The sequence below is a fragment of the Schistosoma mansoni genome, chromosome 3, assembly GCF_000237925.1.
Source record: "Schistosoma mansoni strain Puerto Rico chromosome 3, complete genome".
Classification (NCBI taxonomy): domain Eukaryota; kingdom Metazoa; phylum Platyhelminthes; class Trematoda; order Strigeidida; family Schistosomatidae; genus Schistosoma; species Schistosoma mansoni.
The window spans coordinates 2,445,368-2,470,798 of NC_031497.1; the positions used below are offsets into that span (position 1 = coordinate 2,445,368).

A 25,431-nucleotide genomic window follows, 5' to 3' on the forward strand; every position below is an offset into this window, starting at 1 on the left:
TGGTATGTTTATATATATATATATATATATATATATATATATATATATATATATATATATCAAGTACAGATTCATGTACCCGATTTCCAGTCATCTTTCTGTTGTTATATTACTGTAAAAAAAAGCGCAGGACCAGGTTGCTTAAGGTTCTCTAGTTGTTGGCCAATGCTATAAGATACGTGGAAGGCGATTAATTAAGCAAATAAGTGTTATATCTAGAGCTTTGCTTCTCACTATGCTGCGAACTACTAGACTACTTGGACGATAGAGCCTGCAACGTCGCAAAAGAGAAGACAAAAGACTAGTAAGTAGGAAGTTTATTCCCCAAATCAGTGTCAAAATATAGTACAGAAATCTCATGTATTTATAGTTATTGGATGAATGTAAATCATCATTTCGGTCAACCAATAGGCACATAGGGGTCATTCTTATCCATCCAATGGGGAAGCTACACGTCGACATTCTAGAATATTCCCCTAGCAGTGATTGGATGGAATATGTCCGGCGCTTTCTGGGCTTCTTAAAGCTTCCTAGAGTTTACCAACGAGCCGTCCTTACAATAAGTTTAATTTTGTAAGATCTAGCTAAACTTCAGAATTTTCCAAGTCGAACTAGATCCGGTGAGGTTTAAACCCATAGTATTTATTACCTGATATCTATTCTGCTGATTCCAGGGAAATTCCATCAGCTCTTGTTTTGTTATGTGTATATGTATATATTTGCTGTTTGACTTTTATCCCTTATTTTTAGAAAAAACATCATCAAATTTCACTGATTTACTTGTAGTTAAGAGCGTAAACATCTTGACCCTAGTTTATGTAGTTCAAATGAAACATAAAGCCAGCAATGTCCAATCATTATCAATAATCTATCATCTTAGTAGTAATCTGCTAGAAACCATGTGCCTGAGTCGTCCAAACGTCAGAAACATAAGTCGTAAGGACTTTTTCAATCCTAAGCTGTGTTCAAAATAAAGCATGTTGGACATGTCTTCCGTACCTAGGCCAGTTACATACCAAGCGTATTAGTAATTATTTCGATTATAAGATAACTCAGTTCGACAATTACATATACCCCCTACCGCAAAGAAAAACCATATGTTTTCAGGAATTTATTTGACTTAATTGATTTTACTACTTCTAGCTTTGATCGCAAAGTGACTTTAGTTAGACAGCCCTTTAAAACTAGAGAACACTAGCCAGTTGTATCGTTGTGGCAAGAGACTCCTCTCGAATGCACACCCACGGCTTCATTTAAGACCAAACCCAATCCTCTCAGAGAACGTTCGCCTTCAGACACCCAGCGGCTGATATTTCCAGACTCAGTGAATTCATGATACTACTTAACTATCTCTGATTTATCTCATATCATTTCATACTGTTCGTAATCTTTGATCGAACATTAGATTTATTTGTTGATTATATTACTGTCTCCCTCACTTTACGTTACTTATTTATTTATTGAGATTTCGCAATTTCAGTCGGTCTATAAACTGATTCAAGTATAAAGTATATACTACTAGTAATTTCTACAATTAAAACGCTGACTAACAAACTTACTTCCTACAAACAATCGCAAATTCATTAGTAGGAGTTTGTAATTTTCTATTAAACAAGTTAATGGCTATCTGGACTCAGTGTGAAAACTGACACTGAGGTACCATTTCAACGATCTGACGAGTTACAAATGGGACAAAATATCCCTCCTGGTTTCCTCTCCTATCTATATATCAAATACCGAATTCATATCCTTTATTTTTAAAGTTGTATTTACCGCATAATTGGTCATTCCCTATGATCATCAATTTGAAATAACTGTTGTAGCAAAGAGTATCCTCCGTCTATATATTTATATAGTCATATAGCCGAAATTTTTCTAAAGCAGTAATTTACTAGCATTAATCCTTAGATTTCTTATTGTTTGTTTTCTTCCTATAATATTCATTTCTCTTTTCTTTTTTTTTCTAGGTCGCTATAGTGCATACACCGAAACAGCCATGAAAATGTGTTCACATGTTATGGAACAATTTTGTCATAAAGAATTAAAATTAATGCGATTAGAATCATTGGTTAATCCTTTGTTGGATGAAGATGATCTAGTCGGATTAAGCTATTTATTGCAACAAGCTATTGAGGCTATGCGTGGAGTTGAGCATAGTAGACCATTCCATATACCAGTTGACAAACGAAGATATCCGGTAAATTGTTATGCTAAACTTTGAATTCATATACTGTTATATTCATTAGAAGAATGTACCAGAAATTGATTAAATCCAACAGACTACATTGGCTTCTAGGAATATTTACGTATGAATATATTTATAAATAACTAATGGTTCTTCAATGAATGATCGTTTGCTAAGGTCAGAGTAAATTTAGAGTCAAAGTAAACAAACTAAGCCACAAAAACATCGGTCGACTCTCAGCACAGGCAAGCACATAAGTGATCAGTTCAGCATGGTTGGACAAATAAAGTGTGTTGATCAATATGAGAACTATTGTTTAGCAATTACATGGAAGATTATACAATTAGAAACTAGTTACTCATTAGTAGTACAGTTTAAAACACAAATCTCACAGCTAATACTCTATTTGAAATGTTAACGCTACATGGAATAACTTGTGACGTGCTAGCATCCTTGAGGAGCACGTTTTTGAAGACATCTCTAAGTTTCAGGATGGCTTTTTTTCAAAACCCCTAAATGATACACTAGTAGTATGACATTTAACACTTAGAAATTTTTAGAAGTAATAATTCATTATCGTCCCTCAGATAAACCGTCTTAAAACTACTGATTATACAATTCGTGTCGATATTTTTATACAATTAATTGGTTGAGTTTTGTTCAACAACTGCTTACATATATTGATGTGACCTTTGTTAATATATGAGATTTGCGAACGTTATTACGCACTAATTACTGATCTAGAGAGATAATTCCCAGAGTCCTACTGAGAGGTTTAGACCAGAGGTGTCGGATATGTGTTAGTTACCTCACCGTGGTAGTAGAAGAGAGTTACATAATGTTGCAAGTTGATTAAACTTAGAAATTTAAACCACTGGATACCAAGTTAGTGTTCTAGAAGTTAAGTGATTGCCACATGACCTAAAGCTCCTGTGTCCAGTCCCCTGTGGGGTCTCTACTAAGGATTTCTATACTAGAACAGAAGCACAGTTCAGTGCTTCTAGCTTTTCGGTAATTGTTTTACTTAGATTGGTTCATAATATGAGTAAAAGATGTAACTATATTATCTCTCTGATAGCTAATTTTGAGCAATCGACTTCAATTACTCATATTTGAAGCTAATATTTTTCTTGAATTATTAGCAAGAAGATCTCAGGTTATCAATTTTAGTCACATAAGTATTTATTCTCTATTGTAACGATAACTACGTGTACTATTTTTCTCTATTTTGTATTTCCGTATCACGTTTCCCATTTTCTAATTCCCCGTTTCCACTTAGTTTTCTAATTTTTCTATGTTCCCTAATATCGCGTTTGACTAGTTCACTTTGATTTTCTCTTCGTTAATATCATTTTTTCCCCAATTCTTTCTCCGTTCTGAACTTCATCTTTGGAAATTATTATCAAAGAGTTCTAAAATGCCAATTGCCACTTTTTTCTAGTTCGTAATAGATTCTATCCATACTAGTATTATCTTTATTGTTTGTAATCAGCCAATTTAGGACCGTCTGTTGAACCATGCCAAGCACAAGACATAACACAAATAATCTTAATCCCCACTTAATTATATCTATAAAATGTTGTTACTACTTAAATAAGTTATATGTTCTTTTTTTGATGTTTTCCTTATTGTTCTATTTCTTCATTAATTATCCAAATTTTGATTCATTTCAAACAACATTTCTAGGATTATTATAAAATTATCAGTAATCCAATGGATTTATCTACTCTTGAAAAATTAGTAAAAGAGAATCGATTTCGATCACGTGATGAATTCTTTGTACAAATTGAATTAATTTTATCTAATTGTATTACATTCAATGGAAATGAAAGTCCATTAACTGAGATTGCACAAAAAATGTTACAAGCTGCTCGTACACGATTAGAACAAGATAAAGAAACATTAGATACAATTGAAGCGAATATACGAAAGTTAGTCGGTTTTCTTTGTATAAAAAGTGAAGTATTCTGTGTGATTTTTTTTGTTTCATTATCTTACTAATATGAATTGACTTGGAGTGATGAAGAATGTTCGCTGGAGCTGAAAGAATTCGGAACTACTGTTTTACTATTATACTACTGTTCTTATTAGCAGCATGATGTACCTTTATTCGAACCTTATTTCAATTGGAAGTAGTTAGTAAAATGACTAAATCATTGTGAATTGGTAGAGTTTATTTTTTCGGTTAGTATTGAAGATAATTGTTGGAGTGTTGTGTATACGTGTGCCAGTAGCCCATACTGTTGAGTTCACTTTAATCACTGTTTATGTTACAAGAAATTCCAGTCGTTCATAATTAGGAATCATTGTAAATTGTTAATAATTTGTGTAGTTTGTTTTTGAGAATCTGACTTTGAAAACTGGATTGGTATTAGAGTTTTGATAAAATTTGATTTGAAAGTGAGAAGGGTTAGTCGTGGAGATAAGAGAGTTATTAGGTGTAGGAAGGATTTGAAATTGACCAACTTGGTCTCTTATGCAGTTACGGGCATAAGAGCTAATATCACTTCCCGGCTGCCCACACCATGGAAGGGTATTTCTTGACGGACCTGAAAAGGAAATTGGATTAGTGTTGGTCTTAACGACCTGGGAGCGTGATCACAGTGCACAAGGGACAACTGCTTGAGGCCGGTCACACACGGCCTTCTTGTGGAGGATATTCGTAGGCTACTAGTATTCGATCATAGGTGTCTTCGAAGCATTGCTCGTACATCCTGAGACCACCGAGTAAGTAATGCAGTCGTTAGGAAACGGGTGCTAGGTGAGGATGGCAAATCGATTGATGAAGTAGTGAAACTTCATCAGTTGAGATGGCTGGGACACGTGTTACGTATGCCCAACCATTGACTGCCCCGACGTGCAATGTTTTATGGTGTAGGAGTAGGTTATAAGAAAGCTATGGGCGGCCAGACCAAAACGTGGCACAAATCCATGAAGTCACTGACTATTGGACTCAACCATGCTGGTAGGTGTAGACTACCTGGTTGGGATTCGCGAGATGATAGTAATCGATTGCTAGAGACCTTGAATGACATGGCTCAAAATCGTTTGCAATGGCGAAGGTGCATCCACTCTTTGTATTCTACCAAATTCTAATCTTCTGAATTCTTCATGTCCCTATCCTTTTTCTCTTTCCAAATTTATCTCACTGTATTATACTCCTTCAATAACATCTTCAAACCCTAATCTTTCCGATTACTGCTTATACTCCTACTACTTCTACCAATATGGGATTTGAATTGACAACTTCATCTCTGTGCTAATGTGGTATGGCAACTCGAAATGATGTACTTACGTACGAAGTTCTACGTTGTGACTGACTGACTGACTTTGATAAAATTTGCAGCTTTTTAATCCCCATGAATAGAGAAACTCTTGCTCTAATTTATACTGATATTACCACTAATTTTATTGTTGCTTTTTTATTTTACTTACTAGTCAATTAGAAAATGAATCATATATTGAATCAATTCCATCTGAAAATGATCCTATAAATTCTCGTTCAAATATGTTAGAAAATCAAACAAATCAAAAAAGTACACATATAAAACCTTTATCAACTACTAGTCGAATGAATCAAGTTTCTAAATTATTAAAACGTAAATCTATTAAATCAACATTATGTAAAAATAAGGAATTAAAAACAACAAAACGAAAGAAAACTCCAAGATTAAACACAACTATTGATAAAGAATCATTACATGATGATGGTAATTATAATAGTTCTGATGGTCAAACAACTGATAGATCATTAAATAAATCACTTGATATTATCAATACTTCAGGTAGTGATAGGTTGTTACGTCAACGTTCAAGTGGAGCTTGGTATGGTGTTGACTTGGAATATGATGATGATGATGACGATGATGATGATGATGATCACGACGACAATGAACAACATGATGGGGATAACATTAATCATCCTGATGAGGATGAAAGTGATAATGATATTCTTAACAAAACCTCGGTTAAACAAGATATTAATGTTTCAAAACGATGGACAATAAATGAAGAGAGTAGTGATTTATACACTTCAAAATCTGTTACATCACTTCGTAATGAATATACTTTATCAAAAGAGCCAGATTCTGATCATACCGAAGATTCAAGTAAGTTATTTAAATCTTATGTATTTACAATAATTATTGAAACGTTTTGTTAGTTTGACTATTAAACATCTTAAACGTTTTTTTGATATTACTACCATTACCACCAGTTTAACTCAATTACCTTTGTATTATTTTGTTAAAATATCGCTAGTTGGTTAGATTGAAAACCCATTTCACAGTACCATACTACTTTCCATCTTTTGAGATTTATATAGCCAAGTCAGATCATTATTTTTCTGTTTAGTGTCTTTCAAAGAATATTCTACTCAAAGCAAAGATGGATAGTGGCTAATAGTGGAATCCAGTTTGACGCGCGTTTCGTCCTATTTGGGACTCGTCATCTGGATGTACCTGCATCTCAGAGTTGATGTTCACTCTGGGACTCGAACTGAGTACTTTTCGCTTCAAACGCCATCGCGTTATCCATTCGGCCACTGAGTTCTCATAGAGACTGACCAGTTGCAGTCCTAACACATCGATGGGACGATTCAAACAAACAATACTAAATGAATTTATTGTACTCAAATTTCCTTCTTTATCTGGGTTTGGGACCGGCAATAACCCTAGTAGGGATTCAGACAGAGTCATGATCATTATTAATAACTGAATAATATATTGTACTTACTTAAAGTCTTGACTTCGATCCCACGTATGCCACTTAAAGCTGCTACATAGTATAAAAATATTAGAGAGGTGGAACCATGTACTAAATGAATGGTTTATAGGTTAAAACAGTTATTAATCATTGAACTGTAGATTTGAATACCAATTCTGTCTACTTCGATTTAGACTGACGTAGTATAACTTAAAGATGATTAAATAAACCTAACACGCTAGTATGTACGTTGTTGTCGAGATGAATTTCAATGTTTTTACATAGTTTTTTCTTGTTCATAGTACGTGCATTATGTAGCAACTTGTATCGATGCAATATTTATACCATTGTCTTTAATATTTTTATGACCGGTTATTAAGTTATATTTCAACTAAATATCTTTTTCGGACATTACGTCTACTTTTCGTTTGTTATTTGATAAACTTTTTTACTGACAACTAATAAGTACAATCCTTATATATATTCTTCTAACACATGATTTTCCATGTATCCATGTCTAGTTCTTTATCATTTCACTCTGAGTTTTCATAATCCATGATTGTGTCAGATTATAATTGCGATTGAGGTATTTTACTGTCGATAAACTAGTTATTGGAGAAAAAAACAAATTTTCTTCCTTCTGTTGGTTTGTAGAAATAGTCTAGAAAAATCACAATACAAAGCTTGTTATTCATATATGCCTTCATTACATCCATTTTACGCTTTTTTTTCTTAGATCAAAACATTATTAACAGAAATTTTTAAGTTTATTAAAATCATAAACCGATCTAAGTTAGACCACTATTGAAAATTTGCAAGGGCTGAACGGCTGTTCCTTCCTCGTATGAGACTCCCTATCAGTTTGCATCCACTAGCCAACAACCGTAAGTCGGACCCTGGACCTTCGGCTTTGTGTGCGAAACCTTATCCTCTGGACCACTGAGTTGGTACTCAACGATGTCAAAGTCTAACCTTAATCCATCTTCAGTGAGTAACTTTCTCACACGCAACACGAATTAGCTCCACTGATCATGGCTTCTCACTGAAACTTCTGAAGTTTCCTCTAGAAACTATTCACCAGTGAGGACACGATAATTATCAGTCAGGAGTTATGGGAATTATTGAATTTCATTGAAACGGCCCTCCAGTGCTTCTAGGTCTTTGATGATGGTCTAACTTAAGTCGGTTCATAAATTCAATGTAATTCAACAATTTCCACAACCCCTTACTGAAAAATTGTAAGCATTGAATAAACAGTTTTCATGGATGACAGTACAAACAACTGTTTAGCACAATATTTCCTTATTTGATAAACAATTATCTAATCCCTTTTTTCATAATTAAATGAATGTTGACATTTTTCCTTCGTATAAAGTAATGAATTCATAACATTTATCACCACACCTGTCTTCCTTTTTTTTCTTAATCAGAGTAACATTTATTATGTTATGCTTAACTGCATTCAAATGAAAAGTTTTCAAATATTTAAATATCTTTATAAGGATATACCTTCAAAATAGTTCTTATCCTTTCACGTATTTTAAAACGAATAACTACATTGTCGTTTCATACTTCTTTGTAACTCCTCAACAATATGTACGAACAAGTACAGAACACTTGTTCAGTTAATGTAAGTTTAAGACTATAGTTTACTACACAAGACAAATGTGTAAGTATTTAGAGGAGGTTAAATACACAAGATCATCAGATCTCACAGTTAATATCTGATTATCGTTGATTCTTTAGCTTGGATAGTTTAGCTGAAGTCACTTTGTGAAGGTTAGTTTAATTTGTAGGTTCTCATTATGGATTAATCTTAGTTGGAGCACTATTGGAAACCAGGAAATACCGGATGGCTGTTTTGTCCTAATGTGTGGCTTCTCAAGAGTGTGCATCCTCAACTAAGTTCAGTCTGCAATACAACTAACATATTCAGATAATCTCTACAAAACTCCTTCATAACCGCACTAGCGACTTCAACATGTTTTTGAAGTTCTTGTGAGAAGTCCAAACATGTAGGGAGTGAAAGATTTGTCACTAATGGCTTCATATAATCATCATGCTATGTCACAAATAGGTTGGAGTTAAAATTGTACCATTGAAATCGACCCAATGTTTCTACCGATTAAATGTTCCCTGCGTCACCTGAAAATCCTGTATTCAATTCCTTGTGGGTCAATGATCACACTCATGAAGAGTCCCTTACAAAGACGAAACACTCATCCAGTGTATCCCAGTTTCCCATGGTACTTCCACTGAGTTTGGATAATTACCAAAAATCGAAATTGTAATAGATGAGTGTACATATACAAATTTGTTGATATATTCAAACTTAACACGTATCATCGAACCGCATATTTAATGTGAGAATAAATTATTTAGAAGTACTATGGTTACTCAAACTAATAATCTCTTTCTCACCTTCTACTGAGTATGTATACTGTTAAGCTACTAAATAAAGTTTCGATTCTCATATCATTATTACTACTATTATTCAAGTTTCAATGTTTTTCATAGATTCACTCTTGAAAATAATAACATTTGTTTAAATTCCATTTCTAAATTCCTTAACAGATTACATGGAACGTAGTATTACTGTTCATGATGAGAATTCATTTGATTGGAATTGTCAAGAGGCGACGGCTAGTCGAAGCCACGCTGCAAATAATCAATTAAGACAAATTGTATCCAATCTAAGCGAACGTAGTTCTGAATCGAGTGAACACACAGTTGGAGATGATAATCTACAGCAATACAATGATGATAACAATCAAAATGTTGATGATTATGCTGATTATGATGTGGATAATTCGTTAAATTCTTGTCAAGAATTGCATTCCAATGGAAATTCACGACAAACAAATGATTGGAATCAATATACAAGTTTAACAAATGTTGACGATGATGTCGAAGATGGGGAAAATGATGATAATGACTATGCTGATGATGGTGTGATTGAATTTCGTTCTCAACAAGATAAATTTCCTACTTATATTGATGAAGAAACTCGAGTAAGTAGTTTTTTTTACTGATTAATAGTTTGATTTGACTTCATAAAATTAAATTGAATTAATCGTATACCCATATTAGTAGTGTCTAGCTGTCAAATGGATCTACTAAAGTTTTCAATGAAAATCTTTTATCTATATTGAGCGAACCAAGTCGAAAATTAGACATTAACTTATAAAGGACATTAATTAATGATTTCATTTTTTTGTCTTGAGTTGATTGACGTTGACAGAATATAAATCGTTGTATTCCAATTCGTTGATCTCAAAGTAGGTAGGTAAGCATTGTACTAACTGTGAAACCTGAATATTCTGGATTGTACTTGTTTTTGTTTCCTAAATAATAATTTCAAATTCAATGCTGAAATCTTTCTCTCCAGTTACACTGCAAACAACTGTAAAATTTTACTTTTTTAAAAAAATCAAAAACCGATCTAAATGAGACAACCATTGGAAACCTGAAAGCACTGGGTGACTCTTTCATCGTAATACGAGACTCCTCAGTATTGCATATCCATGACCCTACAACCGAGAATCGAATCTAAGACCTTTGGACTCAAACGTGGACGCTTGACATCTAGGCCATTAAGACAGTATCTAATTGTGTGCATGTGTAACTTCAGCCAACACAAACTGTAAATTGTCAAAAGATAATTTTTTTCATCAAAGCATAATCGGAAAAAAAGCTTGGTTTATTAGCTGAAGAAGTATTATAACAGAAAATATAATTATTTCAACGCGGGCTATTTAACAATATTTTTAAAAAATGGACAGAATTTTCAAAAGGTTCAGATTATAAATGCAGACAGATAATTTTCAGTAGATATTAAAGTACGAAATACAGTGTCGAGTAATAAAAAAGAACTGACTAGTCGAAATAACAGTAAAATAGATTAGACAAATGGTCACAATTTTCACAGCATGCAGGCTACTAAAATGAGTGCCGACAACCCAGACTACTAACAATTATTAAGTAGCATGAATAGTTCACAATAAGGAAATTTAGAAACTGATAGAATAAATCGAAATCATTTATACACCTATCTGCTATTAGTCCTCTATGTATGATCACCCTCCCCTAACATAGCACATTTAATATAAGGGTATAAATAAATTAAGATCTCAGATTAAAACAGGAGCAGAAATGAATTGTTTTGTAATCATGAACCGATCAATATTAGACCATCATTGAAAACCTAGAAACACTGGATGGTCGTTTCGGCTTAGTATGAAACTCAGCAGTGCGAATCCACGCGGGACTCGAAACCAGGATTCTCACCCTTGCGCAAACCTCTAGACCACTGAACCGGCATCAAACTGTTAATATCTAACTGTAACCGATCCCCATACTGAGAAATGAATGGATCAAAGATTTAAAAAATGCGAATGAAACAGTTATATAGACGACATTCTATTCCCAATCAATTTTAACTTTTCTTTACTACTATTTTCCCCCTTCCTTCCAATCTTTTTTTATCATAATTCAATAGTAAAAGTTGTAAAATTGGAGCAATGTGTTCTTCTACTCTTTGTATCCCTTCCAACAACCAGTTCAATTGAACCTCCAGACAAATTTCTTTCATGTTACCTTCATTTCTGTTAATTAATTAGTTAATGGGTAAAAATGATTTTTATTATGTAATCAACAATGAACATTTATATTGTCTATAGATGGATATATATATCCCAGTGATTGTGTAATCTCTCAGCTGAATAATAGAAATTTATAGTTTATAGTGTCTAATTTATTTATTCTCATTTCAACGTTACTCTGTTCTAATCACACTTCCTGCCAGATTCAATTCTAGTTTATTTTTCTCAGACGTTCTTGTTGTTTTGTTGTTTTTATTTCTTCCTTTTTTTTCTCTCTCTCTCAAGTAAACAACACTTATTTCACAATCACACTTAATGGAATGACCTTTCTTTGTTGTATTGATAAATGGTCGGTTTTATTTGATTTTTTTGTTGTTGTTCTGTTTATTAAGCCAATGTTTACTTTAAATGGATATTGCCATTATTATTAATATAACCGCTGTTGTTGTTGTTGTTGTTTGGCTTAATTTTATATAACTTGGACCGATGCATAAATGTGCCTGGTCCTACATTGTAGCTGACTGACTAATTTTATATAAATATATCAGTACATCAGATTGTTTTGTTTGTTTGTTCACAGTAAAAAAAACTTCATTTTTAATCTTTAAACTGTAATTTTTCAGTTTTCTTAAAAGAAAATAATATCGGAATTTTCTTTTTGTATATTGTTTATGAGAGCATTTTCTGTATTCACGTCATAATTTGTTACTAACTTATTAGGTCTGTTGTTATTATCCATATTACAATCTTTCGGTTACATCATCATCATCATCATTATTATTCCTTGTTCATATGTCCTCACGGAACTAGTACTTTAAGAAAAAAAGAATTTTCCATATATATATACGATTGTACAGCTTGATAACAAATTCGTTGAAAAGAGATCCCTTCACTGAACTTCGCGTTTTCTATACTTGTAAATTTATCTTAACGGAAGACCTAGTTTTTTTTTGTTCTTGTGAACTTTGATGATTTGGAAAGCTTCATAGAAGATTTTGATCATTTTATCAGTGTAGTTTTGATTAGTACAATATCACACTTTCTAAGCATTGATACAAGTCATTCGCCGAGTTGTATCGGATTGTCAAAGATTATTAATAGTTTGTTTTGTTCTTTACATCAGAAACGTTCAACTCCCAACTGATTGGGTTTCATTTCTAGTAAATACTAACTCATTGATGACATTGGTGAATGGTTGAAGTTAGACATTAACACCGTTGGATGCCGGATAGCTCAGTGGTCCATAGGTTAAGTGCTCTGGCGCGAGACTGGTAGGTCCTGGGTTCGAATCTCACGAGTGCGAGATCGTGGATGTGCACAGCTGAGGAGTCCCACAATAGGACGAGTTGGCCATCCAGTGCTTCCAGGTTTTCGATGGTGGTCTAGCTTCAATTGACTCATGATCTCAACTCTATAAAAATACTAAGAAAGTCCAGTTTACAGAAAAAAGATAATCAAGACTACTCAAGTTATATTCTTTCATTTATAAAACAAAGTCTTCATATTAAACCTAATGTACAGTACTAAAGAGATTATAGAATGGTAAATTTATAATGAATCTAATAGATGGAGTTAATCACAATCGTACAGTAAGTGATATGTTATGTGAATGGCCAAATGGCAATGACTTTGATGAACTCAATATGTATTACTCGGATACGATTTCGACGAGTAGCTTTTGATAGTACAAAATTAAAAATGCACATATTTGATGAAGATTAATTAGCATGAAACCTTGTCTCAGGATCGTGTCATTTTTCCTACTATTCATGTATTTTAAAAAAAGATAGTATGATCAACACCGTCTGTTTCTACTTTAGACTGTATTTGTAAATTATCTTAACTAAGTGTATGATGAACAAATCATATCTGTCGGAAATTTTTACGTTTGTTTTATATTACGTATTGTGAAACGATAGATGAAAACTATAACTAAGTTTGCATAAATACATTGTATTTACTCTGTGTACAATATTACACACATACACACTAGTCTCAAATTAGTTTTCCGTTGCATAGGACTATATATTCACGTACTCCTCCATTTTTCTTCTCCTATGTAACTGATCTCGCAAGTACATGCTAATATTCTCAACTTTGAGTTACTCTATACAAATATTCGTCAAGATTAGCACGAATAGCTTGACAAAAATTGGGCGCCGAGTTTAGAGAAGTCATTATATGTGAAAATTATATTTGAAATAATCTCAGCGATTGAAATTTAAATAATTCCAACATTTTGTCCAGCTAACTTGTCTGTCTTTTTTTTTTCTTGTGGTCTGATAAATGCATCCTAGTTACCTATATAGAAGCAATTGAAGAAAGGTTTAGAATCTTCTACCCGAATGCTTCAAATACCTCAAACACATTGCTTATTATTGTGTCTTAAAATAACTTCAGACGACCTCCAATAATAATGATAAAATGACATTAATGATGATAATCAAAAACTATTTTTTTAAAAATAGGGTCAAGGTCACTGTTTTTTTTATTACTGAGATTCATTCTAACATATATTAAGTACACTTATATACAACCATATAAATAAACGAAAATACTTCAGATTGATGCGAATTCATCACGACTGTTATCATAATTTTGTTTTGTCTTGCCTTCATTTTGTTTATCATTGTTATTTCATTTAATTTAAATATATTGCTTTGTGCGTTGTTTTTTTTTAAAGCCCGCCTACCTTGTACAAATCATATTTTGTATTTTATGTTTATCTGTTTTGACCTTAGATATTGATTTTTCTTAATCATCATGACCTTATATGAATCCTCTATATATATTAACATACACACATATGCACACACACTAATATATCCTAACTTAATGCCTTGTATATTATGTACAGGAAGTCTTTATCTGCCTCTTCTTCTTTGTGATATTATCGATTTGACCTGCCCGCAAATAAGGTTAACTGTTTGTTCACTATGCTTATTCGAATGTTGATGATGGTTTAGTTTGGCCTACTTCGTCATCCACTTAATATACAGCAAACAAATAATTTCAGATAGCATAAGCTTAATTACCCTAGTTGGTCAGGACATTAGAGTTGATTAACACTAGTTAGCTGTTTCGTCCTTTTCAGTATTTATCTATGCCCTCGTTGGTTGGGGGGCTAAAATTCAGACCATTGAGTTGGCACCCAATCGTTTACATTTCCAACTTATTCCAATAGAATTGGAAATATGGCTGCGCACTATCGCAAATCTAATGAAGTTAGACCCGTAAACCATTGGATGTCAACCCAGATGTATAAAGGTTAAGAGCTCGTCGCGACACCCAGAGGTCTGAGGTTCGACCCCTCGGTGTAACAGTGGTTACGCACCGCTAAAGAGTCCCATACTTAAACGAAACGGTCGTTCAACGCTTCCTGATATCCAACAGTTATGCAACTACGATGTACTATCTAGAAATGATCTGTAGCGTTTCGAATGCTAGGCATTAATAGTACTAGTCCTTTATTTTTGTCCTAGTTTGAAACTCCTCAGCGTTACAGACTTATGACACAACATAGGATGGTCGTCAGATTCACGATAGAAATATCTTCCGAATTGTACTGAGAAATTATAGTTTTATACACATATCTTCGAAATTCTTGAATTAGTGATTTATAATCTCAGAGTCCTCCTACTATTCCAATGCATTCAAGTTGAATTTATTCGACTTCTAAACGTTTCTCCAATATTTATCTTTTTTCATCTTTTCTGACGACAAACAAACCAAGCATCGTACAACTTACCATCAACAACCTCATTTTTATTCAGTCCTTATTATTATTAGTGTCGTTTCCTTTTTTCCCTCAAAAAATGTAGTTATCTGCCGGTATTTCAGAAATCCCAGTATCTACCACAGCTAATACAAGTCATTTAGATTATTCTCAATTAGATTTAAATGATGATTTAGTTGCAAAAGATTTACAATTAACCGATTCAGATGATGACGATGATCATGATGACAGTAGTTTAACTGGTCAAGGCGGTGAATTATGTACTGATGAGAATGATGCAACTATTGTGTCTTATGTAAGTATCATTTTCAATATTGAAGGATTATTTTATTTTAATGATTATTATTGTATTATTTTGTAATTTATTCTAATATTTTAATTTATATGCTAGTAGTAATGAGTAATATCCTAATACATGGAGTAGTATCATTATTTAAGCGTAATTATTTGATAGATATATGAATAGGCAATTATATTCATTTGTAAGGTAAAAAAGGCACCATATACATATGCGCCACACAATCTCATTTGATTTATGTGAGGGCTTGGATACTGCCCGGGTGCCAAAACCGAAACAGGTAGTCTTCTTAGAGGGCCACACCCCGAGCCTTTGACCTAAAGTTCTAATCCATAAGACGATGGAGCAACGTAATGATATGCAGTCCCAAGGTAGTCAGTGACCATCTATAGGTTCATACGCCATTCGTCCCCTCAGGATACTGGAACCCATGTGCACCATTGATTTGGAATCAGGGTTTGCCAACTCCCCTAGGTGAACTTTCCGTGTCCACCAACCCGGTTAAAGCTCCGGACATTCGATTTTTGTCCTCTCAATTTCGTAAACAACAGTAATGCCACGAGAAGGCAGTGAGTAGGAATTCCCTGACAGAGGCTATATATTCGCGTGGCCATGTGAAAGCATTTGGAGAGGGAGAGCGGACTCTCCCTATTCTCGGCCGTACCAGGGTATTTGGGGGTATTTTTAAATATGTAATTTAAAATTCTGAGAGTTGGTAGTTAACTGAATTATTTAAATGATACTTTTCAATTACCATTGACGTCTCTCAACATGACCTTTAAAACAAAGATATTTACTGAGTGTATACAAACTATTCAAATTTATTAAATTGTGTTTAATGAGAGATCTAGATTGTGTGTTTCGTCTTATTTCTAAACTCGTCAGCTACAGATACTTAAAGTGGTTCGGTGGTTTTTTTCTCATCTAATGTTAGTTCATTATTAAAATTATCTTTCAAATGAATAAAATTCCCAATTTACTTGATTGAACATCCTAACTTTTATTCATTGCTGTTAAGTCTATTACGTCAATAAAAAAATACGATAATTCACTACTTCATTTAGACACTGTATTTTACGTCATCATTATGTCATGAAATATCCCCTTTAATTAAAACAATAATTGACAAATGAAGTAATTACACAAATTCCTTATCAATTTGACTCGTGTTCCATGTAGAATGGAAATATTTAAGACCTCGTATATTTCTAGTGGTTCGCATGTGACCAAAATGTATTTTGTGTACTAAGGGACAATATAGAGTAGCATAAGTGAAGAGAGCTTCAAATAAGAACAAAAGAAAAAGAGATCAGACGACCTAGTAAGCTCACAATGCAGTTACATTTATTAAGAAAAGCAATAGATAACATTCAGTAATAACAAAAACCTCAGATTGAGACAATTTTTCAATTTCTACTGACATTGTTGTTGATTTGATTGTTAATTCATATCTAGAGGCAGTTAATTGAACTCACTACACTTACAACAGTTTATAAATTTTAATCAGTACACAATTGAGAAATATACATGAATAAAAAAGAAGTAAATTTCAGTAGGTTAACTAACTTAGTCTTACCAATCTATTAGATTTTCTTCTCATCTGTACGAATCCCATATCCTTTACTAGTTGTTAATAACTGTGACAAACTAGATTTGAAAAAAGGGAGCAAACCGAGATTCACACGACTTTCAAGATAAAAGACAAAGAATGATACCAGATGATGATTTTATTGTCTCTTCAAAAAACCCTATTACATTCATTTTTTATATACATTTTTTATTGTCATACAATGATTAATCAATGACAGAAAATAGTGGAAATGCGTACAAACTGACTTTTTCTGTCTTTATTGAATGAATACAAAGGAATGTGTACTGAATAAACATAATAATAAGTCAAAACATAATCTCCCTACTTATCTTCTTCTAATAACAATATATATATATATATATATATATATGATCAGAAGGGGTTTGGTGGAGATTTTAGTAATTTTATAGAATTGAGATCATGAGGCAATTGAAGCTAGACCACCATCGAAAACCTGGAAGCATTGGATGGCCGTTTCGTTCTGTTACGGGACTCCTCAGCTGTGCGCATCCACGAACCCGTTCTCGCGAGATTCGAACCCAGGACCTACCAGTCTCGCGCCAGAGCACTTAATCTATAGACCACTGAGCTATCCGGCATCCAACGGTGTTAATGTCTAACTTCAACCGATCCATAAAATTGAGCGAGTGCGGGATCGTGGATGCGCACTGCCGAGGAGTCCCATAGTTGAACGAAACGGCCGTCCAGTACTTCCAGGTTTTCCATGGTGGTCTAGCTTCAACTGCCTCATGATCTCAACTCTATAAAAAAGTATCATGATCAACTTTAAACCTAATTATCAGAATTTACCTTACTGCTTAATCTCTTCTTAATAATTTCTGTTTCTTTAAATTTTCATTTATTCACAGAATGTCGACCAAGACGATGACGATGACCAACTGCATCGAAACAATATACTTCAATATACAGAATATCATCAAAACGAGTCAGAAATGATGTCTCACAATGATAATTCATTTACAGCATACAATGTACAGCATAGACAACATTTTGATCATGATGATGATAATAATAATAATGATAATCGACCTACTTTTTTCATCAGTGACGATGACGATGATGATAATTAAAATGCTTGATAAATGCATTAATTCTTTTCAAAAAAAACAAGAAAAAAAAACTCAATACATTGTAACTTATTGCTTAATCTGTTACATTTCCTTCCAACATATTATTATTACTACTAATATTAGTCCTAGTAGTAGTATTACTAGTACTGTTCACCACTATAAATCTTGTTTGTTCACATACTCATATACATCTATATCTTCTTGATATTTTAACTGTACAGTATTAGATTTCATATATTACCATTGTAAATATTTTGTTGTACATTTCCTTCTTCTTTGGATAAAAAATGAAAAAAATATCAATTTTGTATCAACCGAATTCATGCTTGATTAGATTGAAATCTCAAAATGGGGAGTAATTGTTGTCCAACTGTTGAGTCACAAGTTCGAACCTGGTTTAAACTTAATAATCTGAAAATTGGTCACTCGTGATGAGGCCTAAAAACCCTGCATTCAATCGCTTGTAGGGTCATGGAAACTCATTCCTTAAGAATCTCAAGCTATAAAAATAACAACTGTCTAGTGCCTTATGGACTTCAGCTGGCATTCATCTGTAGCAAATAACCTAATTTTAACATTGAACTAATCACTGTAAATCAGTAAGCTAAACAAAAAACATCAGGGTTAAAATAACAGAAAAAATGAAGTAAACATTAGAATATTTTTAAATATATATCGTAAGCGAATATGATCTATACCAAACATTTGGATAATATCTGACCTAGACGTGTATAAATATCAGTTTATTTTATTTTCTAAAAATAAAACAAAACAAAATTGTTAATAATATTTTTATTATTACTATAATAATTGTTATCAACAATGATGTCATAAAGTCAAACATAAATATGTACTTTGTAGACTTTTAGTTATAGACGATTTCCACTAATTCTTTATAATAACATTGGAATGTCATGTAAGTAAAAGATTGTGGAGATTGTTGAATTTCATTGAAATCGCGAACCGACCTAAACTAGACAACCATTGAAAACTTGCAAGCACGGGACGACAGTTTCGTTCCTTTTTTAAGACTTCTCACCAGTGCACACCTATAACCCTGAATCTGGGAGTCGAACCCAGGACTTTCGGTCTCGCATGCGGACACAACCTCTAGGTAACTGAGACGGTAACTAGTGGTGTAAATGTCTAACCTCAATCAATACTTCATTGTCTTCAGTTGGCAACTTTCTCACACCATACACGGTTTAGCTCTACTGGTCATGGCTTCTCATTAGAACGCCGGAAATTTCCTCTCGAAGGTAGTCTTTACTGCGCACATGATTCGTGATTTCAATGGAATCTAACTACCTTCACAACTCTATACTAATACAGACTTTTGTTACGATTTCAAGTAATTACTAGTAAACAACTGACTTTTTGATATTGTCGTCTGCTTTTTACTTGAATGGTAAGTTTCTTGGGAAATACTCTAATGAACAACAAGTAGACATTGGATAATAATAGAACTGTTTCAATTATTTTGGTTAAGATGAAAAAAATCTTGGACCCTAATGACTAACACACAGAAATCCAATATACCCTTAGATTTATTAAGAAAACTTGACAACGTTAAATTTTTTCCCTTTGTAAACCAGATCTCTTTGATTATCTCAGTTTCTTCGTGTATATTCAAAAGCCTTTATAACATATAATGACAACTAGTACGTCTACTATTACTAAAGTCTTACTCGATCTATTACTATTTTGTGAATTGATTTTGAAATTATTACATTTGATGTATTTATATTAGTTAATTTGTCATGGATAATAAGGTACCAGGTAAAATTGTTTATCATCCCGATTCGTAACACCTTACATTACCCAAAAAAAAAGAAAATCGACAGCCTGAGTACCATATATAGGGAAATAATATCAATTGCAGTGGAAAACTAAATGTGAGGATTAGACATTGAGGGACTGGTGGTACCGAAGAATCAAATGCATGCAAAGAAATTAAACTTCAAATTGAAAGGAATATAGAGAATTAGTGGGATTTTAGTTCATGTCACCCATTGCTTTCAACCATACATCTTATGGATCCTAAATACAACAAAACTAAGCTTAACAGTTAATGACTTAGTGAACTGATACCATATTCTTAGATTTCCTCCAACCTATTTCATGCCTTTCAGTAATACTTGTAGGCCCATGAAATGATTAGGTATATGTAACACGTGTTACAACCTCGTTAGTCGATGACATTCTGGTCATCATCAACCAACTTATCATTTCTACCCACAATCATATATCTAACCCTAACACAATTACTTTGAAATTTACATTACAAGTGAATAACTTTTTTGAAAACATTGATAATTGAATACCTGCAACCCATATAAATCTTCTATCCTAATTGACTATTTCAATCTCCTACTTCAGTCTACCTTATTGCTCATGAATGAGTTATTCATCTTCAAAGTATACTCATGTGTTTCATTTGTGTCACGAGAATGCTTGCTTCGCTTTTTTTGATCACACTAACTTTTTTGTCATTAAGAAGAAACCAGTTTAGGTATATTCACTCAGTGAATAAATACTTTTCTTATTTTGTCATGACAATACGATAAGTCTTGTGTAATTTTTTTGTTAGTTACTTCTGTTTTTCTTTTTAAACTTTGCAAATTTTTTTTCGGAAAAATGTATTTTCACTTTATTAATCGTTTGTCTTCTCTAAAGCAAAACAAACAATTATTCTAACACCTTTCTTGTTAGAGTAGAATGTTTTTTTGAATTTATTCTCTCTAGTTGCTATCTCTCGTCAAATATGATTGATGTTTCAACATCTATACACACACACACAAAGAGAGAAAAGGAGGGATAAGGAAAGAAACGAACACATTATTATTATTAATATTATTATTATTGTTATTATTATTATTGTTATTATTATTATTATTATTATTATTATTATTATTATTATTATTATTATTATTGAATAGGCTATTGCCGGTAACACTTTAGTAACATAGAGAAAGGTATTTATGAACCAATTCAAGGTAAATTAAACTATTTCCTATCTATCATCCACTCTATATCCATCTATTGTTTATTGTTCTGTCACTAATTCTTACGATTATTATCACTACATCAAAATATTGTAATATTACTACTAATGATAGTACCCTGAATACCAGACTAAGTACTTGACTAAATTTATTTTCTTAGTATTGATACGAGAATTAAGTAAGTCATATGAATACTTCCAAAAATAGTTTTATCTATAAAAATTAAGAATTTTCAGTTATTTATGGTACATATGTAAACCGGGACCCTCCAACAAAACACTAAGGTGATCGTAATATACAATCAAGGATTGTGAATTCAAGTTCAGAAATGTCAATCATTTTACAGTTTTACGACTATTCAAAGAAAAATTTGTTAGTTTATAGAGTTAGAATTGTAAAAGAGGGGACAAATGATTTACACTATTTTATAGAATTCAGATCATGAGTCAATTGAAGCTAGACCACCATGGAAAACCTGGAAGCACTGGACGGCCGTTTCGTCTTATTGTGGGACTCCTCAGCAGTGCGCATCCACAATCCCGCTTCCAGGTTTTCCATGGTTGTCTAGCTTCAAATGACTCATGATCTCAACTCTATAAAATTACTAAAATCTCCACAAAACCCCTTCCGATTTACACCATTGTAAAATTTTGAATCAGAATGAAATATTCGTTCATTAACGCTTGAGTTTTGTATATACTTTTTTCAAATTGATGTCATTTTATTATGGAAGCTAAATTATAAATATATCAAGTTTCTTAGGAACAGCCAATCTGAAAAGCACTGAATATTAAAGGACATAGCATAATGCTTGTTGAAGTAAGCCAGTTAATCTATTCGGTTTCGAACACTTGCTCTTACATAACGTCTGCTCAGGAGTTAAAAAAGGTTAGTTGATATCTTAGTATAGTTAATTATTACCATGAAAATGAAGTGGTATTAATTCTATAACGATCACTGTTATTACTGGTGTCAAAATTCATCATTTAGACAACCTAAAACGGATAGTTATATACATTCTAAAATTACAAACCCCATTATCAATAAACATCTTGATCAATTTTTAGTCCTGCCTCACCCCTTCACCCTTCATATGCCTCCATTATACCCTATCATCCAATTACTAATGTCGTGTTGAGATGTTTGCCTCAAGTTCACTTTTCTCCAAGACTTTTGAATAACAATATTAGTCTACGAAATACTCTTACCGTGTATGTAAAAACCTTAGCAAATGCCTGTTAAAACGTTTGTCGCCAAAAATAGTGATTGGTTTGACTCCTGGAGTGTAGTTTATGTGTTAAAGTTAAAAAAAGTCCAAAAGTAAAGTTTAACTATTCGCTTAACATGACCTAAGGAAAGTGGTCAAAAGGTTCTTTAATTTCAAGCAAAGATGGACGGTGGCAAGCAATGGGATCCAGGTCGCCCATTTCTTCCTATTTGGGACTCGTCAGCTGGATGCGTCTGCATCTCAGAGTTGATGTTCACTGCAAGACTCGAACCTAGTATCGTTCACTTCAAACGTCATCGCGTTATTTACTTAGCTAATGAGTCCTGATAGACACTAGCTTGTGCAAATGGGGTGAAGTTTTAATTAATTTATATAAGAACTCTCGTCTAAATTAGAGCGAATAGTTTCACAGTATTTGAGCGCCGAGTTGATGTACAAATATATTATTCCTATTTAAGAATAGAATCTTGTTCATTGGAAATTGTACATTCCTCCTTAAGATAATTATTTAAAAGTCATATCCAGAATTTCGTTATGTCCTTCCATCCATAGCAACATGGTGTAGCCCTGATTCCAAACCAATGGTGCACATGGGCTCCAGTATCCTGAGGGAACAAATGACGTATGAATCAATTGTTGGTCACCGGCTGCCATGGGACTGTATCTCCTCACGATGCTCCACTGCCTTGTGGATCAGATCTTTAGGTCAAAGTCTCCGGGTGTGGCCCCCTAAGAAAACCCCCCGTTTCGGCTTGGGCACTCGGGCAGTATCATAGCCCTCACACAAATCAAATGAGATTTGTATGGCGCATATATATCTTGTGTCCCTTTGTACCAATATTTATGTGCTTAAATAAATAAATAAATTGATATGATTTGTTTTGTTGAATTATTGAAAGTTAAACTATCATCTTCGACTTTTTCAAAATGTTATTTTACAATTGTATTTTGAAATGAGAATTCTTTACCTATTGCTTATCCCCTTCCCCTCTCTCTCCCCCCAAAAAGAGCAAACAACTTTCAAAGAATATCAACACAAGTTAGAGAGGTCATATACTTTGTAAGTGCTCTCATTAAGAATTACAGTTCGATATGTTAAAATAAGTTCGTAAACTATTACACATAATGATGATAATTTGTCGTGAACTAATATTCACTTAGACAGTCTCATTAACTTATACCTTCGAAACTATTACATTGTTGTATTCATTGAATCCGATAAATACTGTGGATCACTATATATGCATCATATTTCTGTTAGTGTTTAATAATAACGCTGTAGACCTATTTAGTATTCATACAAATTTATTGTCCATTTTCCTAAGAACTCAATAGATTTGATAAACCATTGGAATGAGTGAAGTCATAAGTGAACTAATGATTCACTTGCTGAAATTATTTCAAAATCTCTTCCAGATACAGAGAACCATTTTTTAACTGTCATTCTTTTTTAGAAAAAAATATTTCAACAGGACGGTATAACTTGTCAGATAATTAATAATTAATCATGAGTGACAATAAAAGATACAAAGAGATCCGAGACTTTTTAAATGTTCCCATTATATTCCTCCTTCGATGTGATTTCAACTTTATCCAAGCTTTATACTCTATGTAACCTTGAGAATTGACTCGGTATCTGTCTATGCGATCTACACTTATTATTCATCTTGAAGTATGTTTTGGAAGGATATATGTAGCTTTCAAGAGCTTAACTTATAAGTTGTTTTAACCACTCAAAATCTGTTTACGTCTAAAAACAAACAACTAAAGTAACCTCCAGATATCAGTAATAATAATAAAGGTAATAATAATAATAATGATAAACAAATAAAAGAATCAATCTCATTATCTCATTCTTTGTCTAGTTCAAAAGTTTTTCCAGTAAGAAAAACCAATGATGACTTTTTATCCGGCTAATTGTCCATCATAAAATAGGAAATATTGGTTCAGCGAAGAGCTCTCTTTTTGGCAGATTCATTTTTGAAACTGTACAATCGCAATTGTATATATTTTTTTTCTAAATGATAATTATGAAGGTATATAAAGAGATTACAATTGATAAGGGAAGGTTCAGCGTGATAAGATAACGTGTTGCAATTGAGATGACCTGTAAGCAGCAGGATCATAGAAACAGACAGTTCAGTTAAGAGTAAAACGTCTGTAGACAAGAAGATAAAAGGAAAGCAATGGCTGTGAGAGAAGAAAGGAAAGAATGGAAAAATACGAGAGATTAAAAGCACGGTACAAGAAGAGGTTGTACAAGTTTCTTTTGTCCATATAATTCTAGTTTTCCCAGATGTATAGCCAGTACTTTGACAATTCTAAAATGATGGAATATAACTGCCTTTGGTAGATTTCCATTAACCTCACAGATGAATGGACACAAAGTCCGTTTTCATCCAATGACCAGTATTCACAAGATTTTCGGCTATAGAGCTTCTTATTGAGCTAAATTTGGTAATGGTTTTGAATTTTTTTTGGATAAAATACACACTGAACAACCTATATATTTAACATCATATAAAGAGCTAAATTGATAAAAGCATATAGAATTGGTCAAATAAGATAATTTATCCTTTAGATTATTGGTGAAAATTAGTCGTCTGGGTAGCATTAATAGTGAAGTCCCTGCGAAGAATGTTCTATTAAGAGTTGGAAATTCTCCTCTTCTAGTCTCTATAGCTATATCACCTTTGAAATCGATTTTCATAGAAAGAGTTTTCTTTTCCATGGAGATTATTCGTACTTAATGTGGTTTGATTTCTTATTTTCCTGTCAATAAACACAAATGAACATCAGTTTACGATACGTATTTTATTAAGGAGGTTCAGTTCGTTATCTAAAACCTCAGAACTACAAATTCTTCGTATCAGTGTTTTAAAGGATGTAATTAAATTTCTCTTCCGACTAATGAGGACCCAGCTACGAAAACCTGATAGCTGGTCATCCCACAAGGGGTTTCCTGTAGATAGAACTCTACGAAGTTCTATCT

At 33.0% G+C, this 25,431-nt stretch overlaps 1 protein-coding gene across 1 annotated transcript in view; it reads left to right on the forward strand.

Moving 5' to 3' along the window:
• Positions 1 to 20,978, forward strand: part of Smp_166840 (putative transcription initiation factor tfiid) — a gene marked incomplete at both ends in the record, with an annotated part of 61,840 nt that extends 40,862 nt beyond the window's left edge. The window contains 9 exon segments of the mRNA XM_018798883.1: positions 1,968 to 1,997; positions 2,003 to 2,197; positions 3,872 to 4,116; positions 5,624 to 5,970; positions 6,163 to 6,294; positions 9,464 to 9,618; positions 15,312 to 15,521; positions 17,985 to 18,107; positions 20,952 to 20,978. Of these exon segments, the coding sequence (XP_018650728.1) occupies positions 1,968 to 1,997; positions 2,003 to 2,197; positions 3,872 to 4,116; positions 5,624 to 5,970; positions 6,163 to 6,294; positions 9,464 to 9,618; positions 15,312 to 15,521; positions 17,985 to 18,107; positions 20,952 to 20,978 (1,464 nt within the window).
• Positions 20,979 to 25,431: the final 4,453 nt, after the last annotated feature.